Source organism: Thunnus albacares, chromosome 13 (genome assembly GCF_914725855.1).
Source record: "Thunnus albacares chromosome 13, fThuAlb1.1, whole genome shotgun sequence".
Classification (NCBI taxonomy): Eukaryota; Metazoa; Chordata; class Actinopteri; order Scombriformes; family Scombridae; genus Thunnus; species Thunnus albacares.
The window spans coordinates 4,032,058-4,049,397 of NC_058118.1; the positions used below are offsets into that span (position 1 = coordinate 4,032,058).

Consider the following 17,340-nt stretch of genomic DNA (forward strand, 5'->3'; position numbering starts at 1 on the left):
TGGTGATGATGATGATTATTATTATTTTATTATAAAATCTTTATATACTGTCTATGGTTTAACCCCACCCCCTCTTCTGTAGGAAATAATACTATTAAAGATTGATAGGTTTAAGTGGCCAATAGTAACGTGTGTAGCATGTGACGTTATGCTGGCTGCATTCAGGCATCATGGGAAATAAAACATTTCAGCACCCTGCTCTGATTAAATCACAATCATGGTTGCCATGTCACAGTTTCAGAAACATAATTACAATAAAGGGTTGTTCATTGGAAAAGGATCATGCTGCGATCACAGCGTTTCATTACCAGAGCAGAAGACGCATTAATGCGTAGAAAATATGATTATTTGAGTCTTTGTCCCATTTGCGGGAAAAAATATTTTGAAGAACAACAGGAGTATCGGAAAGGTTCAAGCGAGGCGTCATTACAGTTTCAAACACCTAACTATTTATAATGAAAAGCCGAGTTGTTACTTTCAACTGTACAAACAGAATCTTGTTATTCCCACATACCATGAATGCACCAATAGCCCGGCACAGGGGACAGGACAACATGGCTGCTGCTGCGGGCCGATACTACGGAGAAGGCGGCAGAGCAACGAAAAGACAGAAAACCGAGGAAGGAGGAATGACAACGGTACGCGTTTCCGTCTTGCCCTGACTGTTAATATTTTCTCATGCCAACATTTGTTAGATTTTTTATTTCTAAGAGGAGAATTTGGCTTGACAAAGTAGTGCCTATCCCGCAGCTAGCTATCAAGCAAACCAATTCACGTTAACGCTAGTTTCGTTATGTTTTGTATGGTTTTGTTTAGTTTGTCAGTGTTTAGCTAACGTTACTCATCGACACATATCTGCCTGTTATCTGAATAGCGCTACTGAAACAAAACATTGTTTTTAGTAAATGATAAGCTGTGCAAATAACTTCAACATAAAAAACGGATCGTGCTCTCAGGCCATCCTTTAACGGTCATGCAAAAACGGTTATTTTATTATAAAGATTAATAGCAAGAAGCAACGACCGGGGCTGCTATCCGCACATCTCTGCAGGACTGCTTCTCCATCTCCCTTCCACCAGAGTTGAAAGTATGTTTTTATGACCTTACAAGCAGTCTTCTTGTGTGTACCGTTTTCAGGAGAGCTACGATGACCCTCATAAACCGCTCCCCTCCCCGGTGGTGCACATCAGGGGCCTGGTTGACGGTATCATGGAGGCTGACCTAGTGGAGGCCCTGCAGGAGTTTGGGGCCATCAGGTAATAACGGGGCTCCTAAATAAAGACCCAGTGTCTCTTAACAGCGTTTACAGCTGAATTGTATTCTTCAGTGGTGTGCTGCAGGTTTCATGGGTCTGGCATGTTAACATTCATTGTAGATCATAAGGGCACTCGCACAAATTATAGTCCTGACTCACTGTCTCATCAAGCTGTTATAAAAACTGTGTCTGAAAATAATCAGTACTGTATCATACTGATGAACACAGTAGAGATGCACCTTTCCGACTTTTTCAGTCCCGATACTGATGCCGATACCTGGGCTTTGGGCATCAGCTGATACTGGGTACCGATCTGATACCAGTGTTTAATTAATAAGCTGTATGCCTCACTGTGTGGAAGAGACTGGGATCATTCTTTTGTGTGTAAGGCAACATCAGGCTTGTCTTAAACATTGCTTCCCTAACTTTGTAAATCAAAATGTAACAAATACATTGATATAAATTTACTGAATTGTTATTTATTAGAATAATGACATCCAATAACAGATTGGTCCATTGTCACCAATACCTGATCCAGCTATTTGAGTATTGGACCGCTATCGGTAACGTTGCATCTCTAACATGGTTTATCTGAGCTTATCTGCTGGAAACAACTGCCTATTGTTTTATATGGGGATGATGATGAGTGCAGTGAAACTTAACCATACACACTGTGTGCAGGTCAGAAAACCTAAACAATGAGCTAAAAGCTGTTTAGAGCTGCAGATTTGGTTGTTAATTCTTATTAATTCTTTCAGATTACTGGGAATCTCTTTGTGTTAGTGTTAATATGAAAAAAAGTCCTGTTATACTGGTTTGAATTGTGTTAGTTATAGGCAAAGTCAGCGTAATTACAAGTTCAACCAAGTTGCCAATGATATTTAAACATTTACATGACTCATGCCTTTTGTTCATGTAACATGGTTTAGTAATCCAGCCTATGGGTCCTGTCCTATGGTTCCTTGATATATTTATTCACAGTTATGTGGTCATGATGCCCAAGAAGCGCCAGGCCCTGGTGGAGTATGAAGACATGAATGGCTCCTGCAACGCTGTTACATATGCAGCAGAGAACCAGGTGTACATCGCAGGCCACCCTGCCTTCATCAATTACTCCACAAGCCAAAAGATCTCTCGGCCAGGAGATTCAGACGACACCCGGAGCGTCAACAACGTGCTGCTGCTCACAATCATAAACCCCATCTATCCAATCACCACGGTAACATGATCGTGAAAACAAGCCTTGTGTTCAGTGACAGTGTCAGGTCATAATTTATGTAGTGGTTAGCAAAACTGAATACATTACTGTATGATTACAAATTCAAAATATAATCATTTGTTAGATTAGTGTACATTGAACTTAACACATGAGCCATGATTGAAAAGAAGTTGTCACGTTGCTTAGAGATGTAACTGGAGATAGATTCATAAATCCAGTTGCAGGCAGACGTGTCTGAAAAATAAAGGGATTAGATCATTTCATTTACATGATTGGTCATGTCTAATATTTTTTAAAGATGATGTGTTTGCTTGCACAAAGTGTGCCTACTGTATCAGGAGTACTATATAAATGGTCAAAATGTATCTGTTTGCCTCTACAGGATGTGCTCTACACCATTTGTAACAACTGTGGTCCTGTACAGAGGATTGTCATCTTCAGAAAGAATGGTGTTCAAGCCATGGTCGAATATCCTCTTCTATAATTTCCCTTTGTAGTTTCTTTTTTTCTTTACCATTGTTGATGTTTAATTATACTTGGGCCCTCAGAAATCTGAATATAATCAGACCTCTCCTTAACTCAGTGCTGCCACATTTGATTCGGTCCAAAGTGCACAGAGGGCCAAAGCCTCTCTAAACGGAGCAGACATCTATTCTGGTTGCTGCACTCTGAAAATTGAATATGCCAAGGTAAGTGTAAGGCAAACCTTTGTACTTGTTGAGTTAACATCAGTTGTTAGTGAGAGAGAACTAGTTTTGATTTTTGTAATGTAATCCTTTCCTCAGCCAGCGCGCCTTAATGTCTTCAAGAACGACCAGGACACGTGGGACTACACGAACCCTAACCTGAGTGGCCAAGGTAACACGCAGTCCCCAACCCTTCCTTCCCCCTTTTTTCTTCCTCTTTTCCTCTCATGCCACTGTATGGGATGGTTAGGGTTCTCTGCCTCCAGGGGTATTGCCTTTGATCACAGATGAATGGTTTCTTCCACCATTCACCACGCTGCTCAACTCAAGTGTTCAGAGGCAGTATTCCTGTGATGCCGTCACAGTCTTCATGCATTTTCTCGCCATACAGCAGGCACAAAGTAAGGGCATGAGGAGCAACCTCAAGGGCAGCCAACCTCAATTACAGGCTCATGCATGTGAAAAGCCCAACGCACCCGTCACAGTAGCACACCATTCTTCACATAGGTTCACATTCCCTAAAGAGCATGGTCACAGCCGCACAACCTCACATCACTGCCTACTTTAACCCAGTAAACACTACAGAGACTATCACACCTGTTAGCATTCTTTCAAACATAGTGGAGATTTTATCAAAGCTTAAATTAGACATCGCACCAGCCCGCTGAGTTGACTTGTGAGACCACTAGGCACACCTCTGGTTAAAGGTCCCATAAAATGACTTTGATGTATTTCTGCATGAGGGTTGGACTCAACGCTGGGAGGGTTTGAGTTTGAGGATGGAGCCTCAACACCAGAATAAACACTGTCAGTAGTTGTCTCTGTGTCATTGAGGAGACAGTGGCACATTTTGTTGGATGGAATTTTTTTTTATGTATACACTCCAAGTACACGATGAGTCATTTAAAAAACTTTAGGAAAGTAAAGAAAGTGTGGGCTTTGGGTATGAACAGGAGCTAAATGCATTGTTGGTGTGTTTAGCATGCAGCCATTGATAGTGGAACAACAGATCTGAGAACATTCTGCATTTCATGGGACCTTTAATGTAAAAACATATAATACAAACACACTTGATAGTGTTCTTTACAGTAAAATTTCAAATCAATATTTTTAACGCCAACAAATTTGAACTTTGGCAGGACCAGTTAAAAATAGATAAAATAAAATAGTTATTGGATATGTGTTTTGTTGATATAATGCTAAAACAATAAGTTTCTAAAATCGAGTAAAAAAATCAAGTTTATTGCATGCTTGAAACCTCCAGGAAAGGAACTTCACCAGGCACTTAGCACATTGCCTAGTATCCTTCTCTGCCACTTCTATGACCAAAATACAAGTTGAAATACAGACGGCCAACTGTAATTGTAATCAGATTTCAGGGTTATTGGAAAAAGAATATTCTCTAAACTGTAATGTGCTAGGAGCCTGATGGAGAAGAAGATATTGCAGTTCTTAGTGTTACATAGTTGTAGTAGATTCTATGTAATCAGCAATGACATTTTGCTGGGATTTTAAACCTGATTACAGACAAATACTTATTGTAGCTGTGTGATTTTATTTTTTTTTATTAGACACTGTAAAAAAAAGATGTAATTGTTTCTCTTGTACACAACCAAGACTACAACATGCACATCTCAAGTGTTTGACATCTTGTCCTTTTAAGGGATTTCTTGATATCCTTTAGTTTGTGCTGCCTTACGAACCCGAGGTACTCCTTGTGTCCTCACTGTGCAAACTCACACAGGCTTACCTCAACCTCTAAGCAGACACATGCTGCCAAAGACACAGCGGCTTCTACAGCTACAGTATAACAGCACCCACAGCCATAACTAATGTAAATCTGCTCTGTGGCATACATCGGACACAGTGGGGCAACAAACACCGGAACACAACCTCAACTCAGTACTTCCTTATTCCAAGTCCATCATCACCCCTATCTCCACCACCTGACATGGGAATCCATTTTATTTTCGGTGGTGGACAGTAGCCACCATTTCAGTTTGAGGGACAGAAATACTCCCCCAAGGCCACGCGAACAGACACCTCGCATATCCACCACAGACTGATCTTGATAGATTGATAAAGCCATCTACCACCACCTCTTTACCAGTACAGCACATCTCATCCGCAGAGAGCCCCGAGGAGTCACCACTTTTGACACAACACATTGATGATGCGGGCGGGAGTCAGGTGTGTGGTCTTTGCGGCCACGCCTCCTAGCCCTTGGGATGTGCCTGCCATAACACAACCACAGGGAGTCAACAGAGGAGTTTTCAGACACAGTCAGCTCGACCAGGGAACAGATGACACCACATACTGGGGCAGTAAACAAACAAAAAAACAAAAAAAAAGAGGCCATTCTCTCTCTCTCTCTCTCAGATGCTAATACTGCTCGTCTCCACCTTCCTGTGCCGAACACAACACGACAACACAACGAGCTGAATATCCACGGCAACACACAGAGCTGAACCCGCCATGACAGCACATCGTCACGCAGATATTCCAGATGACTTATTGTCAAGCACTTTTCACTTTGCAAGTGGCTGACAGCTATTAAACCCAATAAGCAAGCATCATGTGAGCGCCCATTTTTTTTTACATGAGAAGAAATATCCACGGGGGGGCCTATGAAGACACAAGCATCAAACACCCATCAAGCATACAAGCACAGATGCAAACAGATCAAAAATCCTTTCCCAAAGCTCTCTACATTTATGGACTCTGGTGTTCTGTTTTTTTTTTTTTTCTCCCCCTATACCTTCCTCCCCATTTCCCTCCTTCTCTCTGTGCTGTTCTTGTGTTGTTTCTGCGTTGTTTCATTTTCCCTTTTTTTGCACTGGCCCATAGTGATGCCTTTAACGCCTCCCGTGTGATGCAGGTTTGGCTCAGTGTGTCTGTGGACAGACAGCCCACTCTCAAACGGTGCAAATGTCCTGCTTTGTGGTCAGAGCACGGTAAGCTGGAAAATGAGCCTCTAATTGCAACTTTAAAAACAAAGCGGCAGCAAGTCAAAACCAAGCACGGACGTGTGGATGTACTTTTCTCTCTGGTGGTGGGGATGCAAGGAAGGAAAGAAGACAGAAAAGAGTGAAGAGGGAGAATGAGTTGAGGCTGGAGTCAGAGGTTGGCGGGTAGCATCCTTGCTGAAGACTGCCCCCTACCTGCCCACTGTGTCCCATGCTCCATGTGTGGTGCTGTAAGTACTTGAAAAAAAATGACTGAATAATCTGACTTGATGGTTAAATTGAAAGTTATTGTGAAACCAACTTCACTGTTGTTGTCTTAAGTTGTTGAGCATCATGGTAATACTGCACTATGATACAAGCTCTTCATAACACTAGCCAGCAACAGACTTCAGTAATGGGACGGAGTTCAACAAACTGGCCCCTAATTCTCTTGGCAACTTACTATTAATAAAACATTGTTGAAATATTCTAGGAGTTTGATACATAAGAGTTATGTTTGGTTGCCAAGTACCTGGAATACAAGGGAAGGAGTGGGACCAGACAGTAATAGAAATGTCTTAACTATGATATGGACTGTAGGTTAAACCTAGTTCTGAAAAGGGAATGATTGGAAAGCTGTTTGTGGATTTTACTTTCTTATGACAACAAGCAGTAAATATGGATTTTGCCATCCGTCACAATATAAAGGGATTTTATTTTTTAGACCTGTATTTTGCTTTTATTGCTCGTTCTTTTTATTTGATTTTAGTTGTGTTCCTCAGACACATTACAGGCAGCCAGTGATTTATTATGATGAACTTCACACCTGTCCCAGTGTGATACAATGCACTGTCAGTGGTGTTTAACAGACAATCTGCCAGTGCTCATATCACAGTGTGTACGCATATCAAAAATTAATATTTTGGTTACAGTTCAGGTTGCATTTAGGACAGCACATTTATTTTAAATAACAGATATGAAATAGTTTTGATGTCCTGTAGTAACTGTAACCAAATCTGTTTCATCTAGATGTGAAATAAGTTTGGGTTATTCTAAGAAAATATGTTGGCTGACAGTCCAGTGTGACCCTGCTGGACAGCTAACCTGCTGGAGTGTAGCTGTATGGTTGTGTGGATCTGTAATCAACAGCACATTAGTTGATAATGTGGTAATCTAATATTGCAGGGCTGCATTTTCCAAAAGTAGTGTAATCTGAGATGTTTGCAAAATGCATTATAAGAAGCATTTTAAGGGTGCAACAGGTATTTTTCAAGGGGTTCATACTTGTAGACGGACCACTGTGACTTTTCACAAACATCAGTTACTGCTAATCATGAGGAAGAAAAACCTCACTACACAAAACTAGCTTTATTCTAACTTTCACTGCACTAAAGTCTGTACATAGTGTTCATAACCAAGATCAAATATTTATTGAAAAACAACTCCATTATAAATGAGGACACAAATACTGTTTTCATATTTAATTTGGGATGTGGCCCCTACAAAACATGGCTGTTGATGCAGATCTTGGGTTTTGTTGAATGGAGATTGTGGGGAAAGCTTATTTACAACAAACATTCAGGTTTAGGTTTTTAATTTTCTTTTCCTTCCACAATGTAAACTAGTTAAAAGCCTGATGTCTTTTCACTTCTGTTGTTATATCTGTATCTTATTCTGGTTTGTATAGTTCTCGTAGTTATAAATTATCAATAAAACATGCTTAGACTGTAGGTGCTTCTCATAGCACTGATGTATATTTTATTGGCTGATCCTTTACTTGAATGTTTCTATTCTATATAATTGCCTAGAGTGTAAAGAAATGTGTTTAAGTGTTGCCAAATTTATACTTTTTCAGTATTAATTTGGATTTGACGTGTGTATATGTGTACCTGCACAGATGCTGATGGTGATGGCAATTGGAACAATTCACAAGGTGTGTGTGTGTGTGTGTGTTTGTTCTAGGATGGCAGATATAGGAGGTTGTCTTTAAAAAAAAAAAAAAAAGATAATCATGTTTGAAATCGTATCTTTCAGAATTACGGTTAAAAAATCTCCATTATGTCACGTATTAGATAACAAACTAGAGCCTGCAGATTTTTTAACACTTAAGATGTCAGGCCCCTCTGTTGCATGTCAATCACAACCTTGTCCCCTAGCACATAGTAGCCCATGTGAGGTACCTGCTTGATACCTTTAGTGAGGAAGCTGTTTGATAGGCAACTTTGATTTTACCATTTTAGATCCCAATGCCAATCCCAACAAACGTCAGAGGCAGCCTGCTCTTCTGGGAGACCACCCACCCGATTATGGTAAATATCCAATAAAGAAATTGGTCTGACATCTAGAAGAATTGATCACATTCCAGCACAGATGGTTTACATTTTTCTTCTTATCAAGGTGGCCCTCAAGGAGGTTATCACGGCTACAATGACGATAGCTACGGTCCCCCTCCTCCTCACCGTATGGGGCCAGGTATGGGTGGGCGTGGTCGCGGTAGCCAGCGCTATGGCCCTGGATACGGACCACCACCTCCTGAGTACGGTCCTCACGCCGACTCCCCAGTTCTTATGGTATATGGCCTTGAGCCCTCAAAGGTCAATGCTGACAAGGTCTTCAACATCTTCTGCCTCTACGGCAACGTAGAGAGGGTGAGTGGAATGAAGCAAACACTTGTGGAGCATTAATCATCACTTAGCCGGTAGACACCAAAAATTGATGGCTGCATCCTCTTCTACCTTCAAAAAAGGAAACATTTAATGCATTAGTTTGATTGGTAGTCATGAGTATTTCATGCTTTGTTTGTGTGTAGTCAGCTGGATGTTGTTCTTTCCTCAGGTTAAGTTCATGAAGAGTAAGCCTGGGGCAGCAATGGTGGAGATGGGTGACTGCTATTCTGTGGACAGGGCCATCACTCACCTCAACAATAACTTCCTTTTTGGACAGAAGCTCAATGTTTGGTAAGACCAGCTGTCCAAACTGTTAGAAAACATAGAAGGAAAAAAAGTGAGTCAGATATACAAGCCTAAGACCTCTGGCTGTCTTCCCTTGGCAGTGTGTCCAAGCAGCAGGCTATTGTACCAGGACAGTGCTACCAGTTAGAAGACAACTCCAGCAGTTTCAAAGATTTCCACGGCTCCCGCAACAACCGCTTCACCTCGCCGGAGCAAGCGGCCAAGAACCGAATCCAGCATCCCAGCAACGTCCTACACTTTTTTAATGCACAGCCTGACATCTCCGTAGAGATCTTCAACCAGGTAAGAAAAGCCACCAGGGTTCTATCTGTGAGGCACTGATTTTTCACAAACCACCTTCTCAAATTTTCACTGAAACTGGTCTTTCCTTCCAGGTCTGCGATGAATTGGGGATTAAGAGCCCCTCAAGTGTGAAACTTTTCACTGGAAAGAGTGAGTAATATGATAATGCTGGAGCAATACTACAAACTGGTTTTGTTGAAGTGTGCTTTGATTTCCCAATAAATGATAATTCTGGTGTCAAGATATTTTAAAGAGTGTGTAGACAGATGTGTGTGAGTATACAAAAAGTGCCCAAGTAAAACATTTCTTGACACTTATGTGTAAGTACAGAAAGCACAGTCTACTGCTAGTTGTTAGCATAGCATAGCATAACTAGATAATTGAAAGCTGTGGAATTTGAGAGAGAGAGGAAAGAGTTAAACACTTTTAGCAACATAGATCATTTGTACAGTTTTACCAAATAAAGATTATAAAAAACCTGATGTTGCTGAATTTATTAGAAATGACTTAAGTTAAAATTCCACTAGATACATTCTAGCTGGTTTTGGGATTTTTTATTTGGGCCATGCTGCAGCTGATTCTAGCGACACTACTAGTCAGTGCTTATAAAACTATAAAGAGCTTGGTTTAGTTCAGTGTATTAGCACACAGCTTAGCATAATCATGTATTGTGATCTAATTAGTCGTCTTGTGTGGTAGGTGAGCGAAGTTCATCGGGCCTTCTGGAGTTTGAATCCATCAATGACGCCATGGAAGCCCTAGCTATGATTAACCATTACCAGATGAAAAACCCTAGTAAGTCCTCATCTGCATCACATTAACATACCAACATGGTTTTTAAATACTGTGGTTGTGTAGTTTTTACTATATACATTTTTAAAGCCTTCACATTGTTTTCTACCTTTGTCTTTAAAATGTCCATTTCTTTCTTATCACTCCTAGGTGGGCCTTACCCTTACACCCTGAAGCTGTGTTTCTCAACCACACACCATGCCAACTAAATACTCCCTTCAAACTATTTGTAATGTTTCGTGTCTTTGCATAGAGTATATTGCATTTCTTTTATCACGTCCAAACATTCAATCAGTATTGACACACAAACTAGGATTAATGTGCTTTAGAACATGTAACTTTAAGTTCTATTTTGTATGATTTATTTTACTTGTACCATGTTTTTCAGTCAGTTTATTTTGTATGTTCACAACACTAGATTTTGAATAACCCCCCCACTACTCGACATAACATTTCAATGTGGACCTCAATTTTTGTTTTTTAAATAAAGTAAACAGTAACTGTTAATGGATGCTGATTTAACCGGCTTTCAAATCGTTGAAGATTTGAAAGCCGGTTTGTATGCCTCATTAATTCTTCACTCTTGAAAGGTAAACATCCAAGTCCATTCACGGGGAAATAAAAATACATTAATTGGCAAGTTCTTGACTGTAGTTTTCTGAGTGAAAAGGTCAAATTGACATTTATGTGGTTGTACTCAAGTGGTTGGGGTGTCTTCCATATGTTTGTTACCTGGACCATAGAAGAATCACTGATTATGAAAGATCCCGTACAGACATGTTGGACAAGAAGACATAAAATACTCTGCTTGGAATAAACATTTGTGTCTGATATGGTTTTTCAACAAAAATCTTAAATTACCTTGTTTAGAAAGTCCTTAAAATGACATCTCCCTTTCTCATTGAGAAGTCTAGAATCTATGAGTATGCAGTTATATTTTTCATCTCAAAAGTTTTGGAAGTTTTAACTGCTTGAAGTCATTCACAGTGTTTGTGCACTGGAGGCTTTAAGTCTCCAAATCACACTTGTATAAGTTGCATACTGGGCCATGATTACCTCCAAACTAGTGATCACACAAATAATGCTCATACGCACACTCTTTAAACTAATAAAAATTTAAAGTGAGTACAGAGAAACTTTCCACTTTCAGCAGATGAATGTGGAAACACTTCTAGTGTCAAACTGTGATATTTGAGATCTACTGTGCAGAATGATGGATGTGCAGTCAGGTAACTTAAGAAAAACAAATTTTCTGAGTGGAGGGGGACTTCAAAGGATGTCACAATTGGAGATGGAAGTGTTCAGTCACTATCAATATTTCAGTGGCAAGTTGTCACTTTCCTTTTGTAAATAATACTGTGAGTATTATTTTGGCTTGAATTACCCAACTCAGTTCTCAGTTTCAGGTATCACATACCAGCATTACATGATGTTAACTTGGACTGAGTGGAGGCCACATCTGTACACACATGTTGTATAAGTATAATGTATAGTAACTGAGTGTAGTTAGGCCTACACTGCTGCATATTTTCAATATTGTGGTTTGTATTCACAAATGCATATTAATTAAAGCAGTGTAATTGATTGGTAATTTGTCCCAAATGGACTCTTCAGATAAAAATGAAGGATTTAGTATTCCAAATTATTAGCTGTACATCCTGTCAACACCATAGGAAATAAACAACACATTTATATTTTCTCTATGGACCACGCTATGCTAAGTGTTGTGTCACTATTGTTTGGATTTGATGGCTACGTGCAAACATTTGTGGTGTCAGTGCAACATCATAAATCTCAGAATACAAATGAAAATGCCATCTACAGTAGAGAAGCGGATTTCTGAAGACGTCCCGTGTTCAATGTACAGTAAGAATTTGCCTGAAGCCTGAGAGGAAAAAGCTCACACGAAATATGTCAAATAGCTTTGAGGTTCACCTTCACCGTGATAATAGTTGACGCCAAAAATTCTCTACTCAAGGCCCACTTACTCCAAATTTCTTCTAACGCTCTCGGCTTCATCTCACGGCGTTCATTAACAGGTGGAATTGCTCAGTTGTCATGGAGTCTGACACGTGAGCAAATCTACTTCATCCAGTGATGAAGGCCTGCGGATGATGTGTCTGAAAGCTCTTTGAGATATGTTTTTTCTCTCAAATGTTATGACTATATTTATATAGTTTACAGTGAAGGCGGATTCAGCTTTTCTCAATGTTTTTTGTTCTGGTATTATGTTAATCAGATAGACGGACTGTAAGTGTGAAGAATCACAACCCTTTACGAAGCCACATCCGGATATTTGCATTAAAACACTTATATCTCAATAACTGTACAGTGTTTCTAACTGCTATTAATTATTCTCATAACTGATGGAAAAACCTCAAGTCTGCAGTTAATCTCTTATTACGACACATTCGCGCCGTTTTGCTTGTTCTGTGGTCTGTATTCCCTCCGGGTGGTTGTACTATAATCCTCACAATACTTTTACAGGCACACCAAAAAAAACTACAACTCCCACAGTGCCTTGAGCTCTAGTCGCGTAGGTGTTTCCGGTGTCTTAAAACATTTTACTTCCTTCCACACAGACCGACACGAACAAACCAAGAAAGAAGACGTCGCTAACTTTTAAATGCTGTCGTCAACAGTCGCGTTTTGAGCTTAGTTTTCGTTTAATTTCCGTCGTAAAATCCGCGGCATGTGGTGAGTGGTGTGTGAGGATTGAAGAATAGTTGTAAACGTAGACCGTAACGTGTAGGCCTCCCGAAGAAAGTTTGGTCGAGGGCCTGTAAACAACATGTCCTCCGCCTCGCAGTCTTCCTCCAGACGGCAATGGTGCTACCTCTGCGATCTGCCCAAGATGCCCTGGGCCATGCTGTGGGAGTTCAGCGAGGCTGTGTGCCGGGGATGTGTCAACTACGACGGCGCAGACAGAATAGAGCTCCTCATTGAAACTGCCAGACAACTGAAGAGCACGCACGGGGTTTTAGACGGCAGGTCCCCCGGTCCACAGCAAGGCAAACCCAGCTCCACCGGCCCTGCAGAGGCAGGGCGGCAGCATGGAGAGCGTACAGACCGGGGTAGGGGGGAGTATGGGGTGTCTGCTCGCCTCCCCAATGGCCTGCACAGAGCTGAAGATGTTGCCCTGTCAGAGGGCAGCCGACAGAGCCCAAACACTCGTCGGGCGATGGCTGGGGCAGTTCCTAGCCTTCATGGGGCTATATCCCATGCCTTGATAGCTCAGGGGTTAGTAGCAGCCCCTCATGGGCTTTTAGCCCCATTATCAGGCTCCAGGGCTGGGGCCACACCTATTGCAGTCTCAGCTGGCCCCATAATGAGTGATGCTGGTAGAAGACAGGCTGTGTTGGGCGTGGGGGCTAGCACATCTGCCCTGGTGGGCATAGATCCTGTAGTGTGGAGGAACAATGAAGTGATGGCTGAACTGAATGAGGTGGCTCGTTGCAAGGTTGAAGGCTGGCCAAACCGTCCCAAAGCAGTCCGGGATGTGCTTGTAGCTCTCAGCAGCTGCGTCCCCTTTAATGTGCGCTTCAGGAAAGACCATAATCTGATGGGACGTGTTCTGGCCTTCGATGCCAGCACAACTCCTGAGTTTGAGCTGAAGGTGTTTGTGGAGTATCCTGCCGGCTCTGGAATGATCTTCTCAGGAGTCCCAGACCTGGTCAGGCAGATGTTCCGCGACTCAGCCAAAGATGCAGGTAAAGCGGTGAACTCTGGGCTACGCTATGTGGAATACGAGAAGCGGCAAGGCACAGGGGACTGGCGTGGGTTATCTGAGCTGTTGAATGATGGTGTGCGCATGTTTAAAGAGCCCCCAATCCCTGAGGTTCTGCCACAGCCAGATGCAGGGTTGCCTATGGCAGCCGCCGGACGCCCTGTGCCAGCAAAGAGCACAACTCGGCGCCGCAAGGCTTCTCCGGGCTCTGAGAATGGAGAGAGCGAGGGAAGGCCTGATCACCCATCAAGAGAGCCCTGGCCTCGAGGTGCTTACTCAGGCATGGAACCTCTTCCTGGCATGGCTGCCCCTCAAGAGGGCCCACCCCGTTTACACAGCCAGCCCTCACCCATCTCAGCGCTCATGGGAGTTGCAGACAGCCTGAACTCCAGCCAGATGGCCAGAGACAGCCCCAGCATGTCCACAGCTCACTCCTCCACCGCTGGGCGCCCCACCAGCAGCAGCCCTTCCACTGCCTCCACCTCAGTCTCCCAGGCAGCCATGGGGCAGGGTCTCAGCGCGGTGGGGCCGAGCAGCAACACTAGCGCTGGGGAGTCTACAAGCAGCGGTCAGGGCACCCTGCTCTGCTGCACCCTCTGCCGAGAGCGCTTGGAGGACACACATTTTGTCCAGTGTCCCTCTGTCCCGCATCACAAGTTCTGCTTCCCCTGCACCCGAGGATTCATCCGCAGCCAAGGTCAAGGAGGGGAGGTGTACTGCCCCAGTGGAGAGCGCTGTCCCCTGGCTGGATCCACTGTGCCTTGGGCCTTCATGCAGGGAGAGATCTCCACCATCCTGGCTGGAGACGGAGATGTGACAGTAAAGAAGGAGAACGACCCTTGACGTCTCCATCCTGTGGTGAATGGTAAGACAGAGAGAAAACGTGCACTTTTTGTACATCTTTTCTTTTATTAGTGAACACAAGGGGTGGAACTGTCCTGAGCGGGATGGAAAGACAGAAGAGAGGCAGAAAGATGATCTAACAATCAGACATCTAAGTAACAACTATTACATCTCATCATCACGATGCTTAGTATCATACAGAATACATCGTGACCTACACAGGCTCCTGCAGGCTAAATGTGCCTTTTGGTGGCAGCACACAGTCAGGTAATGGGAGGCTGAATGTCATAATGGCTGTAGTGCAAAATTACAGAGGAGAATTAGCAGTGTAAACAAATATGTCATCTTCCTCTTTATCCTTTGTGTGAAATAAACAAACATTATCTCTACTAAATTTGGCTCATCAGATGGTTGAAACTAAAAATGAACGGAAACTTGCGTGAGAAGGACTTTCTCCACCTCCCTGTGTGTTCACAGTTAACTAACACGCACAGACTGAAATAGAAAACTGAAAATCTGACATAAACACATGATAAACAGATTTCTATATCAGAATCAATCAAGCTATTGATCTCTCTTAATGCCAAGCCAGACTACATCCATGTTTATTTTTGCTCAAAAGGATAGTTGGCACCAGCACACTGACGTGATCGTTACTCCTATTAATATTGACATGAAGAAATCCTTTCCTAATGTGCTTCTGATGGAAGTGATAGGGGACAAAACCCACAGTTCATGTTCTGTGCTACTAAAAAGACTTCAAAATCAATGCTCTCTTCATTTTTCTAACTCAAACGGCTGAAGCCTCAGATAAACTTCAGATGAAGATTGGAATATATTGTTGCACAGGACGAGGACTGTGGATTTTGTCCCCCATCGCTTGCATTGGATACATGTTATGAAGGGATCTTTCAATGGTCAGTATGAACAGGAGGAATGATCACAGCATGCCGAACCTGTTGCGATGTATATATGCACGGACTGCTGTGAACATACTCGGAAAAAAATGTGAATCCTTTAAGCAGAAATAAAACAAGGATGTAGTTTGCCGTTGCCTCAAGAGGGACCGCAACGGCTTGACTGATGCTGATGTAGAGATCGGATTCAGGCAGGAAAATGTGAACTCTGTCCATCACCAGCTGCCTTGCAAATAAAAATAATAACAAATGAACTGACAGGGCAAAAAGCTCGCAGCTCACTCCCACTGTTCATCTTGTGTAACAGCGTCACATCATGACCTCAGCTTTGATTTCTCTGCAAGGACAGCGTCATCAGCTAACCTTTCTATGCTTTACTGGATGTTGTAGACATTTCTCTTTAATATTACACCACTCTCCCTGCACTCCCACATTAAAATATCTCATCTGTAGTCAGATATGACAGCTTGTACTCCTTTTAATCATATTTTGGAAAAAAGCATGAATTGCACAGCAACAGTGTATAACAGAAGGAATTACTCTTCAGGCAACTAAAGCTTGACAACAAAATTACCCCCAAAATATATCCCTGCTCAGTTGGGACATATCTCTGCACATTGTTAACCAGACTGTTTTTCTTCAAATGTTCCCAAATCCTCACCCATTTTTTTTTTTTTTTTCTCTCTTCTTTTTCCACAGTGGATCAAACACTTTGAAAGCACTTCCCTATTATCTCAAGCAGAGGTCCACTTGGGCTGCAGTTCTTCATGTGTGCCTCTGACAATATAACTCTGAACCCCAGGAGGACGACGACGACGACGACGGCAGAAACACAGTTAACTAAAGACACAACAAGACTCACTTTAGAGAGGAGGGGGCATGTCCGTTTGTCAGGGCTCAGCTCACCTGTGAAGGGTGGGCTGCTACATTATGAGCGAATGTCGAGTCCCGACCAAATCTCTCTCTCTCTCTCTCTCTCTCTCTCTCTCTGTCTCTCTCTTTCTCTCTCTCTCCTCTTTGTCCAGCGCAGCAGAGGCCTCTCATCAGGCCTCTTTTTTTTCAAAAGCCCAGGATCGAAAGCACACGTTTTGTTTTAAGAACGACAATCTATTTTGTCTTTCATTTGTGTTTTTGTTATATATGTTGGATACTGGCTTCTACAGATGGATCACACCGATATTGGTAGATGGTTTGACAGAATCATGCAATTCTTCAAGAACAAATGAATGTTCAAAATGTGGCAAAAACCATTGGGTCCTTTTTAAAGCCAAGGATTGGAAAAAAAAAAAAATGTAATCCCACGTTATGTCTCTTAGGTATTCTCCTTATATTGTATGTCAAAAATGTGAATTTACTTTCAATATGGCTATGTAATTTCTATTTTTGATACAATACAAATTTCTATGTATTTGTTTATAGTGATAAGAAGACCAAAGATGGCTTCATGCTCAATGTAATTTTATTGTATTGTAGCTGTGTATGCTGTATTCACTGATAACCTTGGCATCAGTCACTAATTTGTTAATCTATCACAGACGTAAGCTTGTTTTGTCTATTTACTTTTTGAATTATATGTATGGTAAGATAATTAGCACCACAATCTTCAATGGTTAACCCACATACTCATGTGATCTTAACAGGTCAATTCTACAATAAATTACTAAATAGTTAGTAGTTACAGCCCTGGCTTATTCTTTTGCTA

General features: G+C 42.0%; 2 protein-coding genes across 3 annotated transcripts; both read left to right on the top strand.

Moving 5' to 3' along the window:
- The first annotated feature begins 520 nt into the window (after positions 1–520).
- hnrnpl (heterogeneous nuclear ribonucleoprotein L) lies at positions 521–10,982 on the top strand. 2 transcript variants are annotated; one of them, XM_044371826.1, is made up of 14 exons: positions 521–638; positions 1,138–1,256; positions 2,237–2,474; positions 2,857–2,942; positions 3,067–3,163; positions 3,260–3,332; positions 8,003–8,038; positions 8,346–8,414; positions 8,503–8,753; positions 8,941–9,062; positions 9,158–9,359; positions 9,452–9,509; positions 10,059–10,154; positions 10,302–10,982. In XM_044371826.1, exons 1-14 carry the CDS (start codon positions 555–557, stop codon positions 10,358–10,360), a joined length of 1,590 nt encoding a protein of 529 aa, XP_044227761.1. In that variant the 5' UTR covers positions 521–554; the 3' UTR covers positions 10,361–10,982. The 2 variants fall into 2 exon arrangements, with proteins under 2 accessions (XP_044227761.1, XP_044227762.1); XM_044371827.1 differs by lacking the exon at positions 8,003–8,038.
- A 1,733-nt stretch (positions 10,983–12,715) lies between these two features.
- Positions 12,716–17,309, top strand: LOC122996216 (interferon regulatory factor 2-binding protein 1-like). The gene is made up of 2 exons (XM_044371825.1): positions 12,716–14,743; positions 16,338–17,309. Exon 1 carries the CDS (start codon positions 12,943–12,945, stop codon positions 14,719–14,721), a length of 1,779 nt encoding a protein of 592 aa, XP_044227760.1. The 5' UTR covers positions 12,716–12,942; the 3' UTR covers positions 14,722–14,743; positions 16,338–17,309.
- Positions 17,310–17,340: the final 31 nt, after the last annotated feature.